The sequence below is a fragment of the Vicugna pacos genome, chromosome 13 (assembly GCF_048564905.1).
Source record: "Vicugna pacos chromosome 13, VicPac4, whole genome shotgun sequence".
Taxonomy (NCBI): Eukaryota; Metazoa; Chordata; class Mammalia; order Artiodactyla; family Camelidae; genus Vicugna; species Vicugna pacos.
The window spans coordinates 44028066-44053279 of NC_132999.1; the positions used below are offsets into that span (position 1 = coordinate 44028066).

Sequence of the window (25214 nt, forward strand, 5' to 3'; positions counted from 1 at the left end):
CCATGTCCCACCAAAGCTGGCCACTGCGGGACTCCTGAGCCCATCGTCAATGGGCACATCAACGGGGAGAACTACAACTACCGGGGCAGCGTGGTGTACCAGTGCAACGCTGGCTTCCGGCTCATTGGCATGTCTGTGCGCATCTGCCAGCAGGATCATCACTGGTCGGGCAAGACCCCTTTCTGTGTGCGTAAGTATGTTACCCGCTCTCCCTAGTTGTGGGCTCAGGGGCCACGTGGACTTTCCCTGGTGTTGTCTCGATTTGGTTAGCTAGAGATTTTTGCATATTTTGTTAATGTTTTTCAAAGACACAAATCCTTACATCTATTGTTTTCAGTTTTCTACATTATTAATTATTGCTTTCACCTTTATTATTTCCTTCCATGAGGTTAACTTTTTTGTTCATTTTCTTGCTTTTGAACTAAAAGTTTAATTCATTTATTTTCAGTCTTTCATTTTTATTGATTATTATGGATATTAGTGTCTAAGACTATAAAATTTCTTCTGATCACTGCTTTAATTGTATCTCACAGATTATAAAAATTTGTGTTTTATTGTTTATTAGAAATTCTGTAATTTTGGTATTAGACTTCCCTTTGCCTAGAAGTTTTTTTAATAGAAGAATGTGTGGTTTTTATTTCCAGATGGTAGGGCCTTTTTGATTTTTATTTTGCTATTCATTTCTAATTTATTGCACTGCATATAATACTTCTACTTCATGGAATTTACTGATGCTTCCTTGTGGCATAATATTTGATCAGTTGTTATGAATGTTCCATGTGCTTTTGAGATGAAAGAGTATTAGGGTGTGAAGTTCTGTATGTAATCATAAGATGTGCCTTACTGATTTTGTTGTTTGTGTCTTCTGTATGCTTACTTATTTTTTTTTTGTTCACCTGACCTGTTTTGTTCTGAGAGGCATGTTTTTAAGTTTTCGATTATTAATGTTCTTCTATCTACTTTTCCATGCATTTCCCATAGTTTCTTTTACATAAAGCTAATTGCTATGTTAATTGGTACATAGATATTCATAGCTATTATATCTGCATTGCAAATTGTGGTTTTAGCCTTTAAAAATGTCTTTTTTGTCACTTTTAATATTTTCTAGTTTGAATTGTACTGTGCCTGGCTCAAGCTTACACCCCCTGCTTCCATCCTTTTCCCACTTGCCTGGTGTATCTTTCACCATCCCTTTATTTTAGCCTTTCTGAATCACTTAAATTGGATGTGTCTCTTGTATACATCAGAAAGTTGGGCCTTGCCTTCTGGACCAATTAAAAATCCTTTTCTTATAATAGGTTAGTCAGATTCATTCACATATAATGTTATGACACATGTTTGATTTTAATTTTGTTGTGTTTAATGATTATGTGTAAAATATCATGCATACAATAACTCTGTTTCTTTCTCTGTATGATATGTTTTCTTTGCTTTTTCTCACTTTGCTTTTTTTTTTCCATTTCTTTTTGTATTTAGGAAAAGTTATAAACTTTTATGTTCCTTTCCTGTAGTCAGTACACTGACATACTAGGATCCTTTTTCAGTATATTCACATTGAAGATGGACTTTCTCTTTCCAGCAGTTACTTTAAATTGATATTCCCCTGCTCCTCTCCTCTTCTTTCCAGACTTGCTCTCCGCAAAGGCTTGCAGCAGAAGCGTGAGAAATAGTTCTGCCTGGGTTTAGTGTTTCTTTTTCTACTTACACATAATTTGAAGTTTATAGCATTCTCTGTCTTCTGGTTCTGCTGCAGGCCTGCGCTTTCTATGATTTTATTTGTCTTTCTTGTTATTAGTCTACATTTTTTGAACTATTGTTTTCCTCAATTGCCTGAAAGTAATCTGGAAAATTCTTCACTTTTTAAAGTTCCATCAAGTGAGCCTTGATGTAAAGTGCAGGGTTTGTTCTTAATTTGGGGGCGAGGGGGGCAGAGATAGTTAGGTTTATTTATTCATTTATTTCTCTATTTAAGGGAAGTACTGGGGATGAATCCAGGACCTCGTGTATGCAAAGCACATGCTCTACCACTGAGTTATACCCTCCCCCTGCTCTTAATTTTTGAAGGCAGGTTTTTGCTTTTAATTCTTCTTTATTTGGCTTTTCATATACGAGATGGAGCAATGGCATCATGAGACTCACTCAATAAGCAATGCATGAAAATTAGTCTTAACAGCATCTTAAATATTAGGTTTACAGTAAGCAAGACCCATATATAGTCAGTCAGCCTTCCAGATGTGTCTAAACAAAACATATTTAGTTTCCTCCAGGAAATACAAATTCAGATGCCTTCAGGAAATTGGCACAGAATACGTGTGAAGAGATTTGGGCTATAAATAACAGAGAATGTTGGAGTCTGAAATTAAATGGAGAATGTCTACCTAACCTAAAGATACTGAATTTTATACCTGGTCCATAATGAAGGGCAGTGTAGTAAAGCAATTGGGCACTGGGACCCTGGACCTAGGTTGCCTGGGTTCAGATCCCAGGTCTACCACTACATAGCATATGGCTTTATGACTTTAGGCAAGTTAGTTTATCTCACTAGGTCTGTTTCCTCATCTATGAAAAGCAGGTACCTCAGAGACCATTGTAAGGATTAAATAAATTAATACATGTGAAATGGTCAGATGCAGGCCATTGCCGTTGTGATGATGCCAGTGATGATGGTAATGGTGATGCCACTTTGTCACATCACAGAATCCAGGATCTCTTGTACCAAGCTCCATTCTCTCCTGGAGCACAGAGATTTAGGAAGTATCTGGAGGAGGAAGGCAAGAGCAAAAGAACAAATATTTATAAGTGGTTGCTCTGTGGGAGGGACTGTGTTAGGGCCATCACGTATGACTTCAAGGCTTCCGATATCAACCAGGCTCTCAGAATTTTCCAACTGCCCTTCTCCATCCCCTCACTTGGCTCCCCTGTCCATTCCTCACACAGCTAGTTCACAGTTTCACCTCTCTTCTGAAGACCCATACTCTCCAGTCCCCAGTCTAGTCCCCAGACTCCTCAGAAATTCTCCTTTCCTGTGAGGATAATGATGGTACCTACCTCATGGGGTTGTGAGGATTAAGGAATAATTCATATACACTCCAATGCTTATTAGCTAATTATATAATCTCACTTTCTACTTTGCAGAGACACTAGAAGCCATCAGACAGTAACTCCTTTCACTTCCTGCTTCCCCACCCACACGTCTGTCCTTGTCTGCCTTCCTCCTGGCCCCTTCCCTCCCACCTAGGAGAAGAGTCTCTCTCCAGACCCAAGGCTAATCCCTCCATGAGTCTCTGGGCCGCCTTCCCTTCTGCCTTCTTAGTGAGCTTCATCTGTTTTTAATTCTCTCCTCTGTCCTGTGGACCTTCCTTTTCTATTAATTTCCTTCAGCCTGTAAGACCAAATTCAAGAACCATTTCCTTAGCCCTAGTTAAGGTTTTGGTGTTGTGGATAGAAGCTGAACTGAATGTGCTGTAGTCTCTGCCCTCGGAAATGTGGGTCTCGTGGTGCATGGCTTAAGCTACAGTTAAGAGCCCCAGCCTCACCAGGACCCCTCTTTTCCGTTCTCCTGGTGTCTTCTCTCTCTCCCTTTGCACCTGTATCAGCCAGGGCTCTCCAGAGAAACAGAGCTCCTGGGGACATCTGACAAGTCTTGAACTCCCCCCTTGGGTCTGTGACAGTCCCCTACATCACTGGGGAGAGCCTGCCTCCAGAGGAGCCGCGGAGAATGTCGCTGCCCGCAGGCAGCTGTGTCCCAAGAAGGGGGAGGCAGGGCCGAGCCTTCATTCTTCCTAAATTGCAGAGATGGGACGCTCCAGGTTACCTGGGGCAAAGTAAGGCAAAGCACAGGGAAAGGCCAGGAATTACACGAATTGAACTCCCTTTGTGTGGAAGGGGTGGAGGAGGGGCCATGCTTCCTAAGAAGTTTGATTCCCACTGGTCCGTCAGGGTGACCAGTTCCTCCTCACAGGCTTGGTTAGAATTGACTCTGGCTCCATCCAAGTTGGCCCAGGAACGTGGCTGGGTCTGGGTCATATGAGAGGTAGACACCAGTGTATCTAGCGAAGAGTGGAATGGGGAGCCAAGGGGAAGGGGCAGGGGGAATGAGGCAGGACAGACTGAGAACTACAGTGCAGGCCTCATGCCCTGTGGAAGTCCTGGAGGTACTTCTCTCCGGTTGTCCGAGCTGTGGACATGCCTTCAAGGATAAAGGGAAAGCTATACCGCAGGCTGAACTTCACTGATGGGCTTGAGAAACCCCAGGTGAGGAGAGGCAGGACTCTGGGGGATGTGGAATATCAGGAGGGCTGACCTCTCTTCTGTTTTGGTTATAGCAATTACCTGCGGCCACCCAGGGAACCCAATCAACGGCCTCACCCAGGGCAACCAGTTCAACCTCAACGATGTGGTCAAGTTTGTCTGCAACCCTGGGTATGTGGCCGAGGGGGCTGCTCGGTCCCAGTGCCTGGCCAGCGGCCAGTGGAGCGACATGCTTCCCACCTGCCGAAGTGAGTCACCCTCCTTCTCCCACCCAGTCCCCAGTACCTCTGCCATCTGTGGTCTGTGGCCCATGAGCAGAAGCCAGTGGATTCTGTCATGGCACCATTTTGACTCAAATGGGGAAGACTTGGGGGCAGAGAAGGGCCATAAATGGGGACTTTCTCAACCTCTAGATGCAGCCATGTCAAATTTCTTCACTGGTTATTTAAAGAAAGCAAAGGAAGTTTCAACTTTCAAAATAGAAATGGAAAACAGTCTTCTGTTTACATTTCATAGAACCAATAATACATCATTATCATATAGAGCCCCGTTCATGATGAAAGAAAAGAAACAGAAAGGTTCAAATGAAAGATAAAAAGCAGAGAGTCTAGGGGTTGGGATGAAGGGGGAGGGAAGAGGAGAGACCACGGGCTCAAGGGGAGACTCTGCATAGAGGGAACTCCAGCCCCATCTGGGCTACTTAGGAAATAGCTTCTAAATCTCTTAGAAGGCTATTCACAGCAATGAAGGGCCGATGGAGCTGTCTGCCTCTACCCAAGAGTGGCCTGGCAGGCTCACTGATGCCAGAATGGAGAGTCAGAGCCAGCTGAATAGGACAAGCCCGGCCCTGGGCTGGAGGATCATCAGGTCTTCACAGCCGTTGGGCTGAGACTGCATCAGATGACGGCTCCTTGTTGCACGGGGATTGGCTGTGCAATCTGTCACAAGTCATCTGTAACTGATATTAAAGAATCCAATTTTTCAAATGATGTTTTAAAATAAGTCAAGATACATCCACAACCAACCCAAAAAATAACATTCGTCTCAACATTTCGAGATGGCATGTTGAGTGAGAGAAAGTTCTAGGGAACCAGGGAAAATTGCCCTGACCTGTGCTGTACCTTCCTTCCAGCACCTGTCCAGGCAGGGAAGAGCTGAGAACTGATGCTTCAGGGTGCTGTTATCCCATGCTCCCTTCCTCTCAAGAGCTGTGTTCTGTCCCCACAGCAATGTGCTGTCCTGCAACTTCAGCACCCCACTCCCTACCCCACCCCGCCTCCTTCCCAGGGCACTGTGCTCAAGAGATGGTCTTAAAAACAGAGGGCTGGGGTAAACTCCTTGGAAATCATGGCCTCTGGTCCTGCTCCCCACCAACCCATCCTCCACCCTGACAGAGTCACCTGTCTAAAGTGCAAATCGTGTCAAGGCACTCCCTGTTCAAAACACCTCCCAGGACTTCCCACTGCCCTTGAGATAATAGTACTTACCTCCACTGGTCTGTGGGGACCACGAGGCCTGGCCCAGCTTCCTCTTCACCTCTTCTCCACTTCCACTGCCCCTAGCCTCGCCTCTGCATTGGGTCCCGGCCACACTGAACCTCTTCCATTTCCTCACAGGTCCCTATGCCCACAGCACCCACAGGGCACCACAGTTTCCTCTAGTGCATTCTCCTCTAGTCCCCTCTCACCCTCTCTTTGTCTGGGGGACTTTTACCCAGTCATCGAGAGCCAGCTTAAACCTTCTTGGGAGCCTTTGCTGCTCCACTCTCTGCACTGGGCTAGATGCTCTGCTTTGTGCTTCCAGAACATTCTCTGCTACCCCTATCAGAGCACTGATGAAACAGGATAATTGCTCATTTGTCCCTTTCTCCCTAGATCAGCAGTTCCCAACTGGGGATGATTTTACCTGCTCCCCTGCCCCAACAGGGGACAGATGTTGTCACAGCTCGAGGGTTTCTATTGCCGTCAGGTGGGCAGAGGCCATGGATGCTGTTAAACATCCTGCAATGGACAGGACTGCCCCCACAGTAATTATCAGCCCTAAATGTCCATCATGCCAAAGTAGAGACCCTACTCCAGATTGTAAGTGCTGTCATATCTGTACTGCCCAGCACAAAGCTTGGCACTCAGTAGATCACGGTAAACACTATGAGTGGATAAATGCTACTTACTCATTTTGTGATGCCAACCTCTGAGCCTCAGAGAGGCTCATCAGAAGTAAAAATAGCTCCCACCTTAAAAGCTAATCTCCCCCTGAAATACTCATAAAAGTGATTAAATCAGTTTGCAAAAGAGCCCAACCCCCTTGCACAGCTTTACTGTGAGAAACACATGGAACTAGGGGTCAGCTCCAGGAAATGAGGCATTTGTGTACCCCAGGGCTTGGTAAAGACTAACAAAGCACAATCTGGGCCAGTCAAGTCAGCAGTAGAGTTTGTACCAGGGAACACTGAGGAGGGAGAGGTTGACCACTCTGGGAGGAGGTGAGAAGGCTTCTGCAAGATGAGGTCTAGCTGGACATGGAAGAAGGAATCCCTTACCCAGGTGATCAGAGTGAGGGGAGAGGTAGAGCAGCCTCAGGACCAGCTCACTCCTCCAGGCAGGATCTGCTTGGTGTAGCCTCTCTTGGCCTGGAAATTTTGCTGTCCTGAGAACATGGGTTTGTGTGGCCTTCTGAATCCTCATTTTAAAGCATGAGAAAAGCCTCACGTCTGGGTCCCTGCATCTCATTGTCCCGTTCCATTGCAGTCATCAACTGTACCGATCCTGGGCACCAAGAGAACAGTGTTCGTCAAATCCACGCCAGCGGCCCGCACAGATTCAGCTATGGCACCACCGTGTCTTACCAGTGTCACCACGGCTTCTACCTCCTGGGCACCCCAGTGCTCAGCTGCCAGGGAGACGGCACATGGGACCGCCCTCGCCCCCAGTGTCTCTGTAAGTAGATATCATCTATTTAAAAAGATCACCTGTGCAGAACAACAGAATGGTCTCCGTCCAAGAACAGTCCTCCTCTGTGTGGTGTGTGTGTGACATCATGATGATGGGCACTCTGGCTGCTCCCTGGATGTCAGAGCTCTTCTTGGGCCTCTGTTGAGTTAGTGGCCATACCAGTTCTCACGCTTTCTTCCTGGCTTCGGGCCTATTCTCTTTTCTCTCTAGTCCTGCCACCAACCTGTTCAGCCTCCAAGGTTCCCTTCCTTGAGGGTTCCTGGCTGCCTAGCGGGACACTGTCTCCCATTTTACCCCCTCCTGGCTTTCCCAGAAAGACAGCACATGAATCCCTTTCTTTCAAAAGACTGAAACAGAAATGCCTTGCTGACCCTTGAGGTAGATCAATCTGGGTTTACATTAACATAATTTATAACCAGCTTCCCTAGGAGGATTTAATTTATTTGCATTTTTCTTCCTTTTTTGGTAGTGAAATATAATTCACGTATCATAAAATTCACTCCTTTAAAGAATATAATTCAGTTATTTTAATATATTCACAAACCTGTGCAACTGTCACCACTAATTCCAGAGCATTTCTGTCACCCCAAAAGGAAGGCCTTTAGCAGTCATTTCCCATTCCTCACCACCACTCTATCCCCTGGTGACCATTAATCTTCTTTCTGGCTGTAGATTTGCCTCTTCTGGCCATTTCAGATAAATGGAGTTATATGTGTGACATTTTGTGTCTGCCTTCTTCCACTTAGTGTAAGGTTTTCAAAGTTTGTCCGTGTTGTAGAATATATCACTACTTCATTCCTTTTTATGGCCAGATACTACACCGTTGTAGGGATTCGCCACATTTTGTTTATCCATTCGTCAGTTGATGGACATTTGGGTTGTTTTCCACTTCTTGGATTTTATGAACAGTGCCGCTGTGAACACTTATGTACAGGTTTTTATGTGAACGTATGTTGTCAATTCTCTTGAATATACACCCAGGATGAAATTGCTGGATCCTGTGGTGACTCTGTATTTAATTTTTAAGGTTAACTGTTTTCCAAAGTGGCTGCACCATTTTACATAAAACTTCCCACCAGCAGGGTATGAAGGTTCCAATTTCTCCACATCCTCATGTACACTTGTTATTGTCCACCTGTTTTATTATAGCCATTCTAACAGGTGTGAAGTAGTGTCTCATTGTGGTTTGGGTTTTCATCTTCCTAATGAATAATGATGTTGAACATCTTTTTATGTGCTTATTGGCCATTTGTATCTCTTCTTTAGAAAAATGTCTATTCAAGTCCTTTGCCACTTTTTAAAATTGGGTTGTCTTTATAGTATTTAGTTTTAACTGTTCTTTATATATTCTGAATACTACACCTCTTTCAGATACATAATTTGTGAATTTTTTCTACTAAAGATAATTCTGGATATTGTCCTTTGATGCATGAAAGTTTTCCATTTTAGTGAAGTCTGATTTACCTATCTTTTCTTTTGTTGCTTGTGCCTTGGATGGAATATTTAAGAAACCATTGCCCACCTCAATGTCATATCATGATCCAATATCATGTCATCTGTGAATAGACATAATTTTACTTCTTTCTTTCCAACCTGATGCCTTTTATTTCTTTTTCTTATTTAATTGCCCTAGCTAGAGCTTTCACTACAGTGCTGAATAGCAGTGGCCAAATAGACATTCTTGTCTTGTTTCTAGCCTTTGGAGAAAAGCTTTCAGTCTTTCACCATTAAGTATGATGTTAGCTGTGGGCTTTTTTGTAGATTCCCTTTATTGGATTGAGGAAGGTCTCTTCTACTCCTAGGTAATTGAACATTTTTACCATGAAAGGGTGTTCAGTTTTTTCAAATGACCTTTCTGCATCTATTGAGATGATCATGTCAATTTCCCCCTGATTCTATTATTATGGTGTATTACAATGATTGAGTTCCATATGTTGAACAATTCTTGTGTTCCTGGAACAAATCACTCTTGGTCATGGTAAAATCCATTTTAATATTTTACTGGATTTCGTTTGCTAGTATTTTGTTGAGGATTTTTGCCACTCCACTATGTTCGTAAGGGATATTGGTCTGGGTCTTCCTTCCTTGTCACATCTTTGGCTTTTGTAATGCTGGCCTCATAGAATGAGTTGGGAATTCTCCCTCTTCCAGTTTTAGGAATAGTTTAAGAAAGACTGGTATTATTTCTTCTTTAAAATTTTGGTAGAATTCAGCAGTAAAATCATCTGGTCTTGGGCTTTTCTTTGTTAAAAGCTTTTTGATTGTTGACTTATTCTATTTGTTATAATTTATTCAGATATTTCATTTCTTGTTGAGTGAGTTTTGGTAGTTTGTGTGTTTCTAGTTTTTTTTTTTTTTGTCATTTCACCTAGGTTATCTAATTTATTGGCCTATAACTGCTCATGTTCATAGTATATGCCTATAATCCTTTTACTGCTGTAAACTTTGTTGGTAGTATTATGCCCCTTTTCATTCCTGATTTTAAACATTTGAATCTTCTCTCTCCCCCAGCCCCCTCTCATCTCTCTAGCTCCTCCCCACCCTCCACATCAGACTACTTACACATTTGTCAGTTTTGTTGATCGTTTCAAAGCACCAAGTTTTGTTTATTTTCTCTATTATTTTTCTATTTCATTTACCTCTACTCTAACTTTTTTTTATTTCCTTTCTTCTGTTTGATTTGGGTTTAGTGTGCTCTTCTTTTTCTAGTTTATTAGGGGGAGAAGGTTAGATTGTTGGTTTGACATCTTTCTTCCTTTTAATGTGGGTATGTACAGCTATAAATTTCCCTCCGAGCACTGCTTTCACTGCATCTCATAAGTCTTGGTATGTTATGTTTTCATTTTTTTCACCTCAAAGTGTTTTCTCATTAATCTTCTGATTTCTCCTTTGACCTATTGGTTATTTAGGGGAGAGTTGTTTAATTTCTATGTATTTGTGAATTTTCCAAATTTCCTTCTGTTATTTATTTCTAATTTCATTGTACCTTGGTTGAAGAACATACTTTGTATGATTTCAATCTTTTTAAACTTATGGAGATTTATTTTATGGCCTAACTTATGGTCTATCCTGGAGAACGTTCCATGTGTACTTCAGAAGAGTGTGTATTCTGCTGTTATTGGGTGGAGAGTCCTATAGATGATTGTTAGGTCTGGTTGGTTTATAGTGCTGTTCACTGTCTTTCCTTGTCAATCTTCTATATGCTGGTTGTTCTATCCACGATTTAAAGTAGGGTGTTGGAATCTCATACTATGCTTGTTGACTTGTCTATTTCTCCCTTCAGTTCTGTTAGTTATTTTTTTCATGCATCTGGAGGCTGTGTTGTTAGTACATATATGTTTCTAATTGTATATCTTTCTGATGGATTGATCCTTTTATCACTATAGAATGTCCTTCTCATGTCTAGTAGCAATTTGTATCTTAAAATCTATCTTGTCTGATATTAGAATAGCCATTCCAGCTCTCTTTTGGTTACTGTGTCCACAGTATATATTTTTCCATCTTTTTACTCTCAGTCCATTTGTGTCTTTAAATCTTAAGTGTGTCTCTTGTAGACAGCTTATTTTAGATCATCTTTTTTATCCATTTTCCTAGTATCTGCCTTTTATATGTTTAATCCACATTTAATGTAATCATTGATAAAGGAGGTTTTACATTAGCCATTTGGCTATTTGTTTTTTATGTATCTTATATCTTTTTTTGTTCCTCAATTCTTCTATTGCTGCCTTCTTTTGTTTTAAATAGATTTTTTTCTAATGTACCATTTTAATTTCTTTGTTCTTTCTCTTACTATGTGTGTTTTTTAAGTTTTAAGTAGTTACTCTGGGAATTATAGGTAACAACTTAATTTACAGCTTGGATTAATACCAATTATCTATAAAACGTTTGTTCCTGTATAGGTGTATTACCTCCCCTCTGCTTTGTGTTGTACTAATACACAAATTACGTCTTTATAGCTGTCAACACGGATTTCTAATTACTGCTTTATGCAGTTTCTCAGATAAGATGAAAAAAGTTACAGACAAAATACACTTATACTATATTTTATGGTCACCTAAGTAGTTACCTTTGCCAGTGCTCTTTATTTCTTCATGTGACTTCAAGTCCTTTCGTTTCAGCCTAAAAGATGTTCTTTAGAATTTCTTTGTAATTTAGAATTTCTTTCTAGGTTTCCTAGTGATGCATTCTTTCTGTTTTGTTTATCTGGGAATGTCTTAATTTCCTATTCACGTTTGAAGGATAGTTTTGCAGGGTATAGACTTTTTTTTATCACTTTAATTATGTCAAATTGCTTATATATGCAAGTTCTTAAATCTACCGTCTTAATTTCTATTTTCTGTTTGTTCTACCCATTAATTTCTTTTTCTCTCTTTTCATTGTTGGAATAATTATTTTATAATTCATCTATTTCTTCTCTTCTAATGAATAAAGTGTATACTCTACTTTTTAATGGGTACGTTAGAAATTACAATAGAAGCACTTAATTTATCAAAGTCTTAAATTAATCAGTGTCTTTCTCTTCATCCTATATAATAAAAGAACATTAGAACACTTTAAGTCCATTTACTTTCTTCCTGACTTTTGCGTAATTATTTTCTTACATCTTAATTTTGCCTTGTTTTTTAAACCCACAGTGTGTTGTTGTTGTTGTTGTTATGCAGTTATAGTTCCCTTAGATTTACCCATATATTTGCTGCTTTCTTTGCTCTTCATTCCCTCTCATATCTTGACTTTCCATATGGGATCATTATCCTGTTTTGAAGGACATTTTTTAGAATTTTATTTAATGGAGATCTGCTGGTAGCAAACACTCTCAGTTTTTGTTTGTCTATAATACATTTATTTGTCTCTCATTTTTTAAAGATATTTTTGATAGGTTTGGAAATCCAAGTTGACAGTTATTTTCTTTCAGCCCCTTAAAGAAATCTTTCTAATATCTTCTGACCTCTTTTGTTGCTGTTGAAAAGCCAGCTGTCAGTCTTTCACTCCTTGGAAAAATCTTTGTGTCTTTGATGTTCTGAATTTTCCCTAGTTATTAAATGATAATTTTCCTGGATCAAAAGTCTAGGTTGGCACCTTTTCTTTTGGCAGTGTCTTCTGGCATTCATTTTTAATAAGAAGTCTTTCAGTTTAATTATTGTACCTTTTAGGTAGTCTATTTTTTCTGCCTCACTGATTTCAAGATCCTCTCTTTTGTTAGCATTCTGAATTTTCCTACATTATATTTAGATATTTCATGTATCCTTCTCAGAATTCACTGGGATTCCAGGATTTTTCTGACATCTGGAAAATTCTTACCTGTTATCTCTGTAAACATTGTCTCCCCCTCATTCTCCTCCTTTACTATTTCTAGATTCCAGCATTAGACTTCCTTGTGCTATTCTCTGTGTCTCTGAAACTCTCACTCATATTTTCTATCTCTGATAAATTCCCCCAGATCTATTTTATCATTCAATAATTATCTTTTTAGCTAGGTGTAAGCTGAGGTTTAACTGTTTATTGAGTTCCTATTTCCAATTATTTATTTGGTGTTTGAGAAATAAATGCAATACTTGTTTTTTGTCTTTGCTGAATTATTTCCCCAGTACATTGTTCCTGTGTAAACTTGTTCTTTTTGTATCTTTAGCATATTAAATACACTTATTGTGTGTTGTATATGTGATACTTTCAAAATCATTGTCTTTATGAGTCAAATTCTGCTATTGTCATTTCTGTTGATTCTCACTCCTGGTGACTTGTTTCTCATTATTTTATTATGTTTACATTGTGATCTTTTATTTGACTGATCTAATCTGTGGGAATCAGGAACCAGGCTCTGAAGGTAGAAGCCGAAGTCTGAAAACAGGCTAGGCATAATCTCTCAAAAAAAAAAGCTAATGCTCAACAGTTGCTGAAATTTCTTACACTAGAAAACCAGCAGTCACTTCTTTTTCTCATTGGGATTTACAAGGTGCTAAACTCTGCTTATACTAATTACTGAGACCATCACATTATATTGTTATTAGGGACAGAGAAAACAAGGGGAGGAACAGTTCTTTCTGGAGCTGGTTTTCCCAAGGCAGGCCCCATTCAGAGGCAGCAAAGTCTATTACTTGCTCTAAAGATGAGCTTCAGCAAGATTCCCAGAAAGGGGATATACTAGCATCAGAATCCATTTAGCCTATTCACTTGTTGACGGGGAAAAATAATAGCAGTTTTCCCCTAGATTTGGTGAGAATATTTTTAAAACACCAGCCCTGAGGAGCTTCCACTGGCTACAAGGCTTTAGATCCCAGGTGACTCCCAGTAAAACCACTTTCACTGGTATTTCATGATTACCGTGACATTATTTCAGTGGACTGACTTCATTTCTACTTTGAGAAGATTCAATTATCTGTGAAAAGGGTTGCAGCACATTATAGAGGACTTTACATATTCTCTAATGAACCGAGTCCAGGAATATCAGCTGTTCCTTCCAGGTGATAGCAAACTGCTCTAATCGGTGTGGAAATGCAGGGGCCAAAAAAATAATACCGTGATCTGGGTCTGTAATATGTACCGTATCCCTGCTGAAGTGCTTTAGAAACTGAAGAAGCTGAAGAAGCTGAAGAAGCTCTGGAGGTGGCCGGCCAATACTGCCACTCTCATACTTAGGGTCTAGGACCAGTGTAGAGATCCTTTTCACTTTGCTGGGGGACTCAGCATAAGCCCACACCTAACAATAAATTGCTGATTTGTATTACTGTTTTTTTTTATTAATGACAATTTAATTCTTTCACAGTCCCCTGTTGTATGTGCATTCTGTGTAATGCAAGAAAATCTACTATTATTAGGAATGCTAAATATTGATCTTGCCTATTTTTACGTGCATATTTAAGCTTAATATTCAGGTATCAGCTAAAGAGCCACTGCAGAAACTGTAATGATCCAAAGAGAGCCCATTTGGACATGAGCATGAACATTCAAAATGTTAATTTTCTTATATTGACAAATTGAGAAATGCAACAGCATCTACTCAGCTTGCCTTGTTCTTCACCCTTTTTATGCAAATATACCCTAAATGTAAGTCATTTCTCTTTATTGTTATCACATGTCCTTTTCTTGTTTTTTCTTATCCGCAGCAGCCAAATTGTGTTGTCATTAATTTTCCTTTTGCCCCAAGCATTATTATTGTTGACCACTTCCTCCTTTAAAAGAGCAAACCACAGGAAGGGAATAAAACAGTAAAGTATACATTGGTTGCTAATTTTCCAGATACCCAAGTAGCCTAGATCAAGCCAATAGTGAAAAAAATAATTTCAGACATGGCATATACATTTTCAGAGATTATTCGATATTACTGTAATTTAACACTATCCTGAAATTCTCCTTAAGAAACATTTTAAAACCAAATAAGAACATCAGAAAAAACAACCAGCTGCTGTCACAGAAATCATTTTGGGTAGCCAGCATAAATGTGTACATATATCCACCAACAGACATGAGCAGAAATGTTCTTATCAGTATTAGTCATAAGAGTCCAAAACCAGAAACAGGCCAAATGTCCATCAACAGGAAATGGAGGAATAAAATGTGGCATATTCATACAGCGGTGTGACAGTCAACCTTGAAGATGGTTGAACTCCAAAGACTCCCACCTCCTAGTATTCATGCCTTTATGTAGCATACTCCCCCAGTGTACCAGGGTTGGTCTGTGAGAAATGGGTGACTGGCAAAGCTAGGTCATAAGAGATATGCCACCTCCACCTTGCTTTCTAGGAACAGTCACTCTGGAGGAAGCCAGTCAAGCCTTCAGATGAATGCAGTCAACATCCTGGCTGCAACCTCATGAGGAATTTCTTTTTATTGAAGTATAGTTGGTTTATGGTGTTGTGTTAATTTTTGGTGTACAGCATAGTGATTTCAGATAAATAGATAGATTTCTTTGCATGAGGAATTCTGAGTCAGAACCACCCGCTAAGCCACTCCCACATTCCTGAGCCACAGAAACCATGATCAATAATAAATGTTTATTATTGTCTGAGATTTGGGACAATTTGTTACACAGTAATAGATAACTAATACAAATGGTATACTACATAGCAGGCGTCAGCAAACTTTGGCTCACAGGCCAAATCTGGTCAATGGCCTATTTTTGTACGGCCCTCATGCTAGGAAATTTTTTTAATGTTTTTAAAATATTGTACAAAAAAGAAATGTAAGAATATGCAACAGACACTGTATGTAACCTCAAAACCTAAAATATTTACTGTCTGGACCCTTGCAGAAAGCATTTGCTAACCTCTGATATATTGCAGTGATAATGAATGAACTGCTGCTACACACAGATGAATATCTCAGACATACTGTTGGGTGAAAGATGCCAAAGCAGAAGAATATATACCATGTGATTCCATTTATAAAAAATTCAAGAGCAGGCAAACTAATTAATGATGTGTTTACTTTGGGGAGGGAGAGAGGTAGTGATAGGGAGAGGGTGTGAGGGGGCTTCTAGGCACTGGTGATGTTCTTTTCTTGAACTGGGTCATAGTTACATGAGTGCATTCACTTTGTGACAATTCATTAAGCTGTATACATATGACTGTTGTGTTTTTCTGTGTGGGTTGCATTTCCATTAAAAAAGAATTTATTTGAAAAATCATTAGAGAGTTAAAATTGGATAATTTCTAGAAGTCCAAAATTCCTAATAAACAGTCATAGGATCACTTGAATTATAATTGAAGGCTTCCTTCCTTTCAAAAAGAGAGAATTTGTTGATAGTATTAAAACAGCCCCACAAAAGAGAGTCCATTATAGTAATTAAGAGTGTGGCCTCTGAAGTCAACCTGCCTGGTTTTAAGAACGAATTCTACCATTGAACAGGTCTGTGACCTTGGGTAAGTTATTTTGCCTCACTGTGCCTCATTTCCTCATCAGTAAGATGGCAATTTTTTTTTTAAAAAAAAGGTACCTACCTCATAGGGTTGTCTTAAAGAATAGTAGTATAATCCTTGAAACTCATTGTATTTGTTATCTATTGCTGTGTAACAAACCATCTCAAAACTTAGATGGTGGCTTAAGATAGCATCCGTTTTTGTCTTCTCACAGTTCTATAGATCAGGAATTCAGGTAGGGCCTAGCAGGCACATTAGCTTGGTTTCTCCAAAGAAATAGAAACAATAACCAATAGGAGATATTTTTGAGTATATTCTATATAGAGCTATAGAGTCATATAGGTACATAAATAGTATGATAAGTATATATCATACATATGATGATATGATATTTGATAAGATCTATACCTATCATAGATACAGATAGATAAGATTTATATCTAGATATCTGTATCTATAGAAACCATGAGCCATCTTTATCTATTTCTATATAGAGACAAGAAAGAAGAAATGAGTGTGATTGTGTCCCTACCACAGGCTGAGCAGTTTTACATATATTATCTCATTCAACTCCTAAAACAACAGACATTGCTCTGTATTTCACAGATACAGAAACTGTACTGCGAGCAGGTGGGCATTGTCTGCTGATGTCGGGTGGGTGTGCCAGCCAGAAGCTGGCTTCAGCAGGTATCCGGGACACATGATGAGCCTAGCACATGTCCTGTGATGACGATCCATCCCTGTGCGGAGTGGCTGAGGTGTCTGCTCTTCCCCGCAGTGGTGTCCTGTGGCCATCCGGGCTCCCCACCCCATTCCCAGATGTCCGGGGACAGCTATACCGTGGGGGCGGTCGTGCGTTACAGCTGCACTGGCAAGCGGACCCTGGTGGGAAACACCACCCGCATGTGTGGGCTGGACGGACACTGGACTGGCTCCCTCCCCCACTGCTCAGGTAGGGGTCCTGGGGTCGGGGAGAGGGGTTCGATGGAACATTTGGCTCAGAGGAGGTGGGTGAGCTCCCAAGATGTGAGTGTGATGGATGGACGGGAGGGAAGCAGACCTCTTGAACCCTTGTCATGTCCCTCCCAGGCAGAGGCCAGCTCTCAGAGGTCCCAGCTGGACTTCAGCCCTGGGTGGTCTGAGCCCAGCTTCACCCCCTTAATCAGCTCTGGCCAAGCCCATACAGTCAAAAGATTGCAAAACGAGTGAGGACACAGTCTATGAGGTCACCTGTGGCCAGAGTCCTGTCCAGACACTTATTTCTGTGAGGTCCCTGGAATAGCCCAAGCCTCCCTGTTGTCTGGCCCAGGTCCACACCCACTCTTGTGTTTGTTCCTTCCCCGTTTGGGACTTCTAGGCGCCAGCCTACTTCCCTTTCTCCATCACTGCTTCACATTTGTCCTGTGTCAAGGCTACCTGGTGAGATACAGTTTGTCCCAAGGCACTAACACACCAGCCCCCAGACTTTTCCTATGACTGAATTTGTTTTACTGGGGTTTTTTTGGGTTTTTTTCTAGTTTTTGGGGGGGGGGGGGTAATAATTAGGTTTGTTTATTTGTTTATTATTTTTTAGTTATTACTTTTTAATGGAGGTACTGGGGATTGAACCCAGAACCTCATGATGCTAAGCACGCACTCTACCACTGAGCTACACCCTCTCTGCCTCCCCGAATTTGTTTTACCGTTAATCTCCACAGAGACACTGACAGATGTTATCAACACAGCAAAAGTAGGGAACTGCCAAAGTTCCCGTGTCCATATTGTTCAGAAATTCATCTGAAATGCCAAACAGAACAAAATATTTGAAATTGAATTGTCCCACCAATGGCAGAAACCACCAAGCCACCCACAGCTTTGTCTTCTGGAAGGTGAGCCTGCCTGGCCCCAAGGAGGGATCCCAACCGGAAGGTTGCCCCCGAGAGGGTAGCTGTTCATGTAGCTTGATGTTCCACAGGGAGCCCACCTGGGCATTGAAATTCACCCCATCCCTTCCCATGCCGGATCCCCTCCAGAGGTAAGGGTCCTGACCTCCTCCTAATACAGAAGCCTTCTCCTTGAAGTGGGACCTCACGCACAAGACATGCAGCTGTTCTTGCGGTTTGGGCTTCTCAGATGAGCCTGTCTTCCAGAATTGAGGGCACTGACAGACTTCAGACCAGATATGGTTAGGTCTCCTCAGGAAGGAGAAATTCCCGAAGCACTGGTTACTGTCTCAAAGGGCCATCGGCTGCCTGGATCAATCCCAGACACGTCCCTCCGTTCCCACCCAGGACTTTGGCCTCTCACCCCTATGTATCTCATTAATCACCCAGTTCATGAACTGGGTAGGACTATGTATGAGCCACTGGGATTTCTTTAGCCTGGACTAGAGGAGAGCTTGTTAACTGGACCCCAGACTTCCTTCTGTTTGGACTTCTGTTGGAAGTGTCTTGGGGAGGATGGCTGAGGGAAGACAAGGATCATGTACCTTGAAGCCTCCTGAGTTATCCACAGAGTGAGTTCCAGGAGGAAGAGGTACTCCAAAGAGGAAAGTCACACGTTTCCCATCCAGATGCTCATCCAAACATGGATTCGCCCCCATCTCTTTGGTGAATTAGTCCCTTTGCATAAAGTTCCTCCCTCTAGACACTTCCGTAGCACATGGGACTAATGGTGTTCTTAAGGTCTACTTTATCTATTTTGGGGTCTTTGTTCTCCTTGGGAAAAGGAAGTACAGGTAGAGAGAAATAAACCAGAAAGAAAGCCTTCGGCATCTCCTACCATTAGCGTATGTACCAACCACACAGTGATTCTCTGGACCCAAAGCACAGAATCCAAAGTCTTTTCTCCCAAACTGTAATTTCCTTTCTCTGAAGTTGTGTTTGCAAAGGCTGGGAAATGACCTAATGGAAATAGTACAGAAACAGTGTTTGTCTGGAGTAGATATCAAAGCTAGAAACTCTCTAAAATCCTTTTAACCTTGAGATTTCATAATTTTGTGGCTTCCTACAGACTGGTCCTGAAGGAAGAAGGGACTCTTCCCTAGCCACATCGGAGGTCAAGGGGAGACTAGAAACAAGCTGACACCTTGGGAACAGGAACAAGTGAGAAGCCAGAAAGGAACATTCAGAACACAGGGACCCCACTCACTAGGAGATGTGTTGTATTAAGCTGTTTGATCCCTGATCCTAAATATTCTGAAGAACAGTTGGCAGTCTCACCCCTCCTGTGTCTTCCACAAGGACGACAGACACATAGGAGACCAGAACTATGGGCAGAGCTTTCCTGGAGACCCCTGAGGACAGGATTAGAAGTGAGTCCATAAACATCTAGGCTGAGGAATGAATGAATCTTAAATGCCTTAGATAAGAAGGTGAGAGATGGGGGGTGAAGGGTATAGCTCAGTGTTAGAGCATGTGCTTAGCATGCACAAGGCCCTGGGTTCGATCCCCAGTACCTCCCTTAAAATAAATAAATAAGTAAATATATAAATAAACCTAGTTACCTCCCCCCAACAAAAAAAAAACTAAATAAAATAAAATATTTCTTTTAGAAAAGAAAATGAGAGATGAGAAGAATAGGTGATTAGGAAGTAACACTCAATGTGCCCAATAGTGAGTAGAATATAATCCTTCCCTTCCTGAAACTTACAGAGATCATCTTTTGCAACACCATCACCCACCAGTTCTAAATAATACACCTTCAGGAGTTCCAGGGTCAAATTTTCAAGCCTTGTTCTGTGCAGTCAGTGCACCCAGATGATGCGTAACAAATGTCATAAGTCGCTGGGCCATCAAGCACATGCCAAGATTTCTGGCACTTGAGACACACTTCAGGAAGTTCATTGCCCACCTCTGCGGTGTCGTCATCTTGCTGATGACCTTCTTCAGTAAAGAGTCAGCAGTTGCCATCTGCCTCCATGGTACAATATCCTGTCCCTGACTTGCTTCTATCACAGAAACAGAGCCCCGCACACTGCCCTGGGGGCTGCTCTCTCAGGTAACACCCAGGACTGGAGAGGCCACCCTCAGGCCTGTTGCACATAGCGCTGGCCCCAGCAGAGGTCAGCTAGCCAGTGCGAGGGTTACAGCAACTCCCCGTCAGGGCTGCGTGCCAGGGGACCCAGCGTGGCCTGCTGCCTGAGCTGCATCCTGAAAACTTCAAAAGATAAGAAAACCTGGCCCAATGGGATAGGCTCTCTTTTTTCAAGTGTTTGAGTTAAAGGCCAATTGAATCTCCCTTCCATGGTAGGCAGCAGAATGGGGGACGTGGGGTTATAGAGTACTCCCAAACTCTGAGACCAGACTAGAAAAGGGAGTAATTCCAAGACTGAGCAGAAGAGACATCTCAAATGGAAGAGTGTATATGACTTAAGCCTTTATTTACTCCAACTAACTAACTGTTACCTCTCAGATGTCACCACTGATGCCTACTCAGGTGGATTCATGAGAAGATACATTCCACAGCAACTGGAAACTTGATCTTCTCATACAGTTGCCATTTAGTCCTTAATTTTCTTCTTCCTCCCTCAAGCTTGCCATGGCTTCGTCTGACCCAGTGATGTCTCCTGCACATCTCTGTATTTTGAGTCGCATTGGCTCCCCCAGGCACTAGATCTTGTGGCTTTGTCTCCTGTTCCCTATCGTCCTCCACCTCTTGGGTCCTTTGCACTCTCTGGGGTGGGTTTGTACCATATCAGAAGCCAGATAAACACAAAAATGTGGCAGGAGGCCTGGGACAAAGAAAAAATGAAATGAGGGATCTAAGACATCCAATCTAGAGCTCACCTGTGTTGCATAATTTATTAATAGGAAATCCTCCATTAAAGGCATAGGATCAAGATTCAGACTGGGCTGTTGAGAAGAAACCATGCTAAAGAGTTTGAGCTTTATTCTAGTAGCATTGGGAAGCTGGTGAGGGTGTTTCAGCAGGAAAGAAACAAAATCAGATGGTTATGGTTGTTCATTGTTAAGATGTAAGGATAAAGTGGAAGGTGGATTAGAGAGAGGGTTTAAGAGGAAGGGACCTTAGTTAGGAGGCTCCTGCAGTGCAGTTCAGGCAAGAGATGCTGAGCATCTGAGCTAAGACAGTGGAACTGGGACTGGAAAGGGGACCGAATCAGCAGATGTTGGTGGAGAAGAGGTAAAAGGGAGAAGGCCAGCTTGGACCACGGGCATTCCACACTGGCACAAGCCAAAGAACGAAGGCATGACTTCCGCCACAAAGCCTTCCCTCTGCCTTCTTTCTCCCCTTTCTGTGTGGTCCCCAGGGACTCACACGTGCCCTCAGAGCTGTGTGTTCTTCGATCACTGAGTACTAAGGCAGGAGCCTGTCCAGGTAACTCTGGCGAGACACATGGTCAGTTTCATCACCCTCATTCTTCGAGCCCACTGCCTCCCCTTAGCAATGAACCAACATCTTTCTCCACTCTCTCCCCTTCCATGCTGAAAACAAGATGGGGTTTGTTTCTGGTCCATAGGAACCAGTGTGGGGATTTGTGGTGATCCTGGCATCCCAGCCCACGGCATCCGTCTGGGGGACAGCTTTGCCCCAGGCAGCCTGGTGCGCTTTAGCTGTGAAGCTGGCCACACGCTCCGGGGGTCTTCAGAGCGAACTTGTCAAGCCAACGGCTCATGGAGCGGCACGCAGCCTGAGTGTGGAGGTAATGTATGTGACCATTCTGCTTTTCCCTTTTGCCCACCCCAGGCTCTTCCCCTGTTTTCCTGTTCACAAGCGCCTGCCCTCACATGCACAGACAAACCCCAGGGCCCCATTTGAACCCTTGGCCTGGCACATGGTGGACATTTGCAGATAGTTCACGTTCATTCTCATTAGTAATCCAAAGGCAAGCATATTCCCCACCCTCACCTAAGAAGGGAAGAAACCAGAATAAGCTAAGTTTAGTGCATTTATTCATTTATTTCCATACAGTTTCATTCAACAACTATATGCCAAATACTGTAATATGTGCTGGAGACACAATGGTGACCAAGACAGACACCCCTTTCCCTCTTGGAGTGTACATTTAAGGCTAAACAAGCATCTAAAGTGCCAAAAGAAATACAAAGCCAATCTTTAAAAACACTTTAATAAAAGCCCTTACTGATGTTTCCTGAGGTTGCTCCAGTGGGGGAAATTATATTTCTCCACACACTCCTAAATTTCTGAAAAAACTCTTTTTTAAAACTTCACTCCCCAGAATCCAACTTTTCGTAGCTGTTCCCCTAATGGCATTCTTTCTCTCTATAAAATACAGCCTGATTGACACTGTCCTAGTTTAAAAAAAAAAAAAGGAACATAATAAAGCAGCTGTGGTATATTTATACAATGAAATACTACTCGGCCATGAAAAATAATAAAATAATGCCATTTACAGCAACATGGTTGGATCTGGAGACTGTTATTCTAAGTGAAGTAAGCCAGAAAGAGAAAGAAAAATACTGTATGGTATCATTTATATATGGAATCTAAAAGAAAAAAGACAAATGAACTCATTTACAAAACAGGGACTCACAGACATAGAAAACAAACTTATGGTTCCCAGGAGTGGAAGATGGTAGGAAGGGATAAATAGGGAGTTTGGGATTTACAGATACTAACTACTATATATAAAATAGATAAACAACAAATTTATACTGTATAGCACAGAGAATTATATTCAATATCTTGTAATAACCTGTAATGAAAACGAATATATGTGTGTATACGTATGACTGAAGCATTGTGCTGTACGCCAGAAATTGACACGACATTGTAAACTGACTATACTTTAAAAAAAAAAAAACCCACCCTCCTAGATAGGAAGCAGTTTAGCAGCTGAGAGTAAGACTGAGTGAGAAGGTGTTGAAGAGGAAGGAGGCAATATAAACCATCACCTAGTGAGGGAGGAGTGGGAATGGAATCGCGGAATGTGTCATTGCCAGGCAGCACCGAGGGCTCATTATAGTGAGAGCTATTCATTTAAAGTAAGAGTAGTTAGCACTGGTCTGGATTTTTTTTCTAACACATTTCATACATAGGTGCAGGCACAGGGTAAGTGAAACATTAGGTGTAGGGCTGGGATTTTATTAGGCGACTAAGACATTTGCAGAAAGTGGCAAGAAGATGAGGGTGTACCCAAAGCAGTGATAATGATGGGTCCTACGTCTAGGCTGGGTAAGGAGGGAACGGGTTCATGAGTGGTATAAGAGGCAGTGAAAAGGTGGTAGGATCCATGGATTATAGGTCCCAATAGGACTAAACAGTCACCAGAGAATGAATTCCAGGCAGAGTAAGCTAAAGAGCTAAAAGGCAGCAGTTCATGAATGTGAAATTGAATGTGACATTGAGATTGTGGCACAGTCCTGCAGAGCAAGCGGAGATGTTCTGGCCCGTGATCGGGGGACACCTGCCCAGGAAATGATACAGATGGGGTCAGTGCCCTCTCTCTCTTGTTTGTCCAAAGCCCTGCCTTTCCAGGGGTGCGAAGTTAGTTTTTACGGGATTTCATAGGCATTGTAAGAGAGGTTTGTGGTCATGGGAGAGCGCATTGGCAAGAGGAAAATTAGGATATTCTCAAATAGCCACTGGAGTCCAGGTCCCCTTTCTTGCCACTCAGGTCCCCCCAGGGTGAAGTCAGCCACCATGTCAGGAGTGTTCAGGGAACAGAAAGTGGGTGGCTAAGAGTTGGACCTGGAAGTGAATGTTTGTTGAATAAGTGAATGTGTGTGTGTGTGTAACATGTACACAGCTCTTTGTGTACACAGCTTCCCTCGGCAAGCTCCCACTTACCTTTCAAGGCTTTACTCAAATTCTTATCTCCAGCCTCAAAAAGCTGCTCCCTTATTAGTGCTATTTTTCCTTCAGGTGTAGCATTTATCCCATCATATTGTAACTCATCTGTTTATAGGGTTCTTAAGATAGACTGGGCTCCCCCAAAGACAAGGGACACAGCTTGGTCATCACTTGTGCACGTAGGCAGCACAAACACTTGTTGAATGGATGGATATTAGGGCCTATCTTTTGTACCAATTACATAGGAGTCATTTTGTAGATCTGACTTTGGGACCATGTAAATGTACATACAAAATAAAATTAAATGAAAGATTAGAAACCAGTCATCTCTAAATATCAAAGTCAAAATGGAAACCAATGAACTTAACTCCATCAAGTTGATGATTTAATAACCCAGAGAATTCCTTGAACTGACTTGAGAAAATGAAATTTAACTATAGCCTGTACATCCTAAGGACGAAGACCTGCAATGAAACCTTAAATTGTTTTTAGCAATCGTGTTGTTGGCAATAACGTTGGCATTCCTATTTCAAAACTATTACATATACAATATCGTAATGTATGTGGGTAAAACAAGTTAAATTATTTGTGGTCATTAAGAACCAAGATTTTCAACATAAAAGAGGTATCATATAAAAATCACTAAGTTAAGGGAAAACTCAGGTTTAAATGTGAATTGGTAATATCAGTATACATGCATAATGTGTTTTCAATCTGAAAAGTTATTTTCCCACTCTGAAAGTCAAGAGTCAGTGATCAGCTCAGTAGCAATGAGTGCCCTTGATGCCCAAATTGTAGTTTCTGACTCTATTCTCCATTAAAAGGAACCAGAACTCTTTAGAGAAGTGGCTGATTCCAAGACTGGGGCAGGAAATATACAAGACGAACGTAGAACATCTTGTCACTCCAGCAAGGGGTCTAGCGAACAGAACTGGGTCATGACAAAGGAACACAGGAGTCAACTTAAAGAGGCTCCCACTAGCCAAAGATGGCATAATTTGAGCATAAATAAGAATATAAGGGGCAATGGAGGACAATGTAACAAATAAATTTAAATCCATGAATTCAAATGATTGTCACCTTTGAAGCTTGCTAGGTAACCAACTCATTGTTCTGATGTCTGATTTAAAAAAAAAAAAATCAAGCATTGTCCAGCCTTCCTTTATGCACTTTATTTCAGGGTAAGCAAATACTTGAGGATAGGCAATTTCTTAATGATAGAACCCTAGCTAAAACAGAAAGGATTATACAATTGGAGTATTGCCATTTCTATCCCCTAATGAAATAACTGATCTGATCAACAATATTCAATTTCTGCTAAAACCATTCAGTGAAAACTGATAGGAACTTTATAATGCCAGATTAGACAGGCAGACCTGACCCACTGATCAGCCTCAACACCGTGAAC

At 41.7% G+C, this 25214-nt stretch overlaps 1 protein-coding gene across 1 annotated transcript in view; it reads left to right on the forward strand.

The window, feature by feature from the left end:
• CSMD2 (CUB and Sushi multiple domains 2) overlaps window positions 1–25214 on the forward strand; it is a 576739-nt gene that overhangs the window by 523819 nt on the left and 27706 nt on the right. The window contains exons 54-58 of the mRNA XM_072974827.1: window positions 17–190; window positions 4326–4499; window positions 6999–7187; window positions 16833–17006; window positions 21513–21695. Of these exons, the coding sequence (XP_072830928.1) occupies window positions 17–190; window positions 4326–4499; window positions 6999–7187; window positions 16833–17006; window positions 21513–21695 (894 nt within the window). The remainder of the gene's footprint in view (window positions 1–16; window positions 191–4325; window positions 4500–6998; window positions 7188–16832; window positions 17007–21512; window positions 21696–25214) is intronic.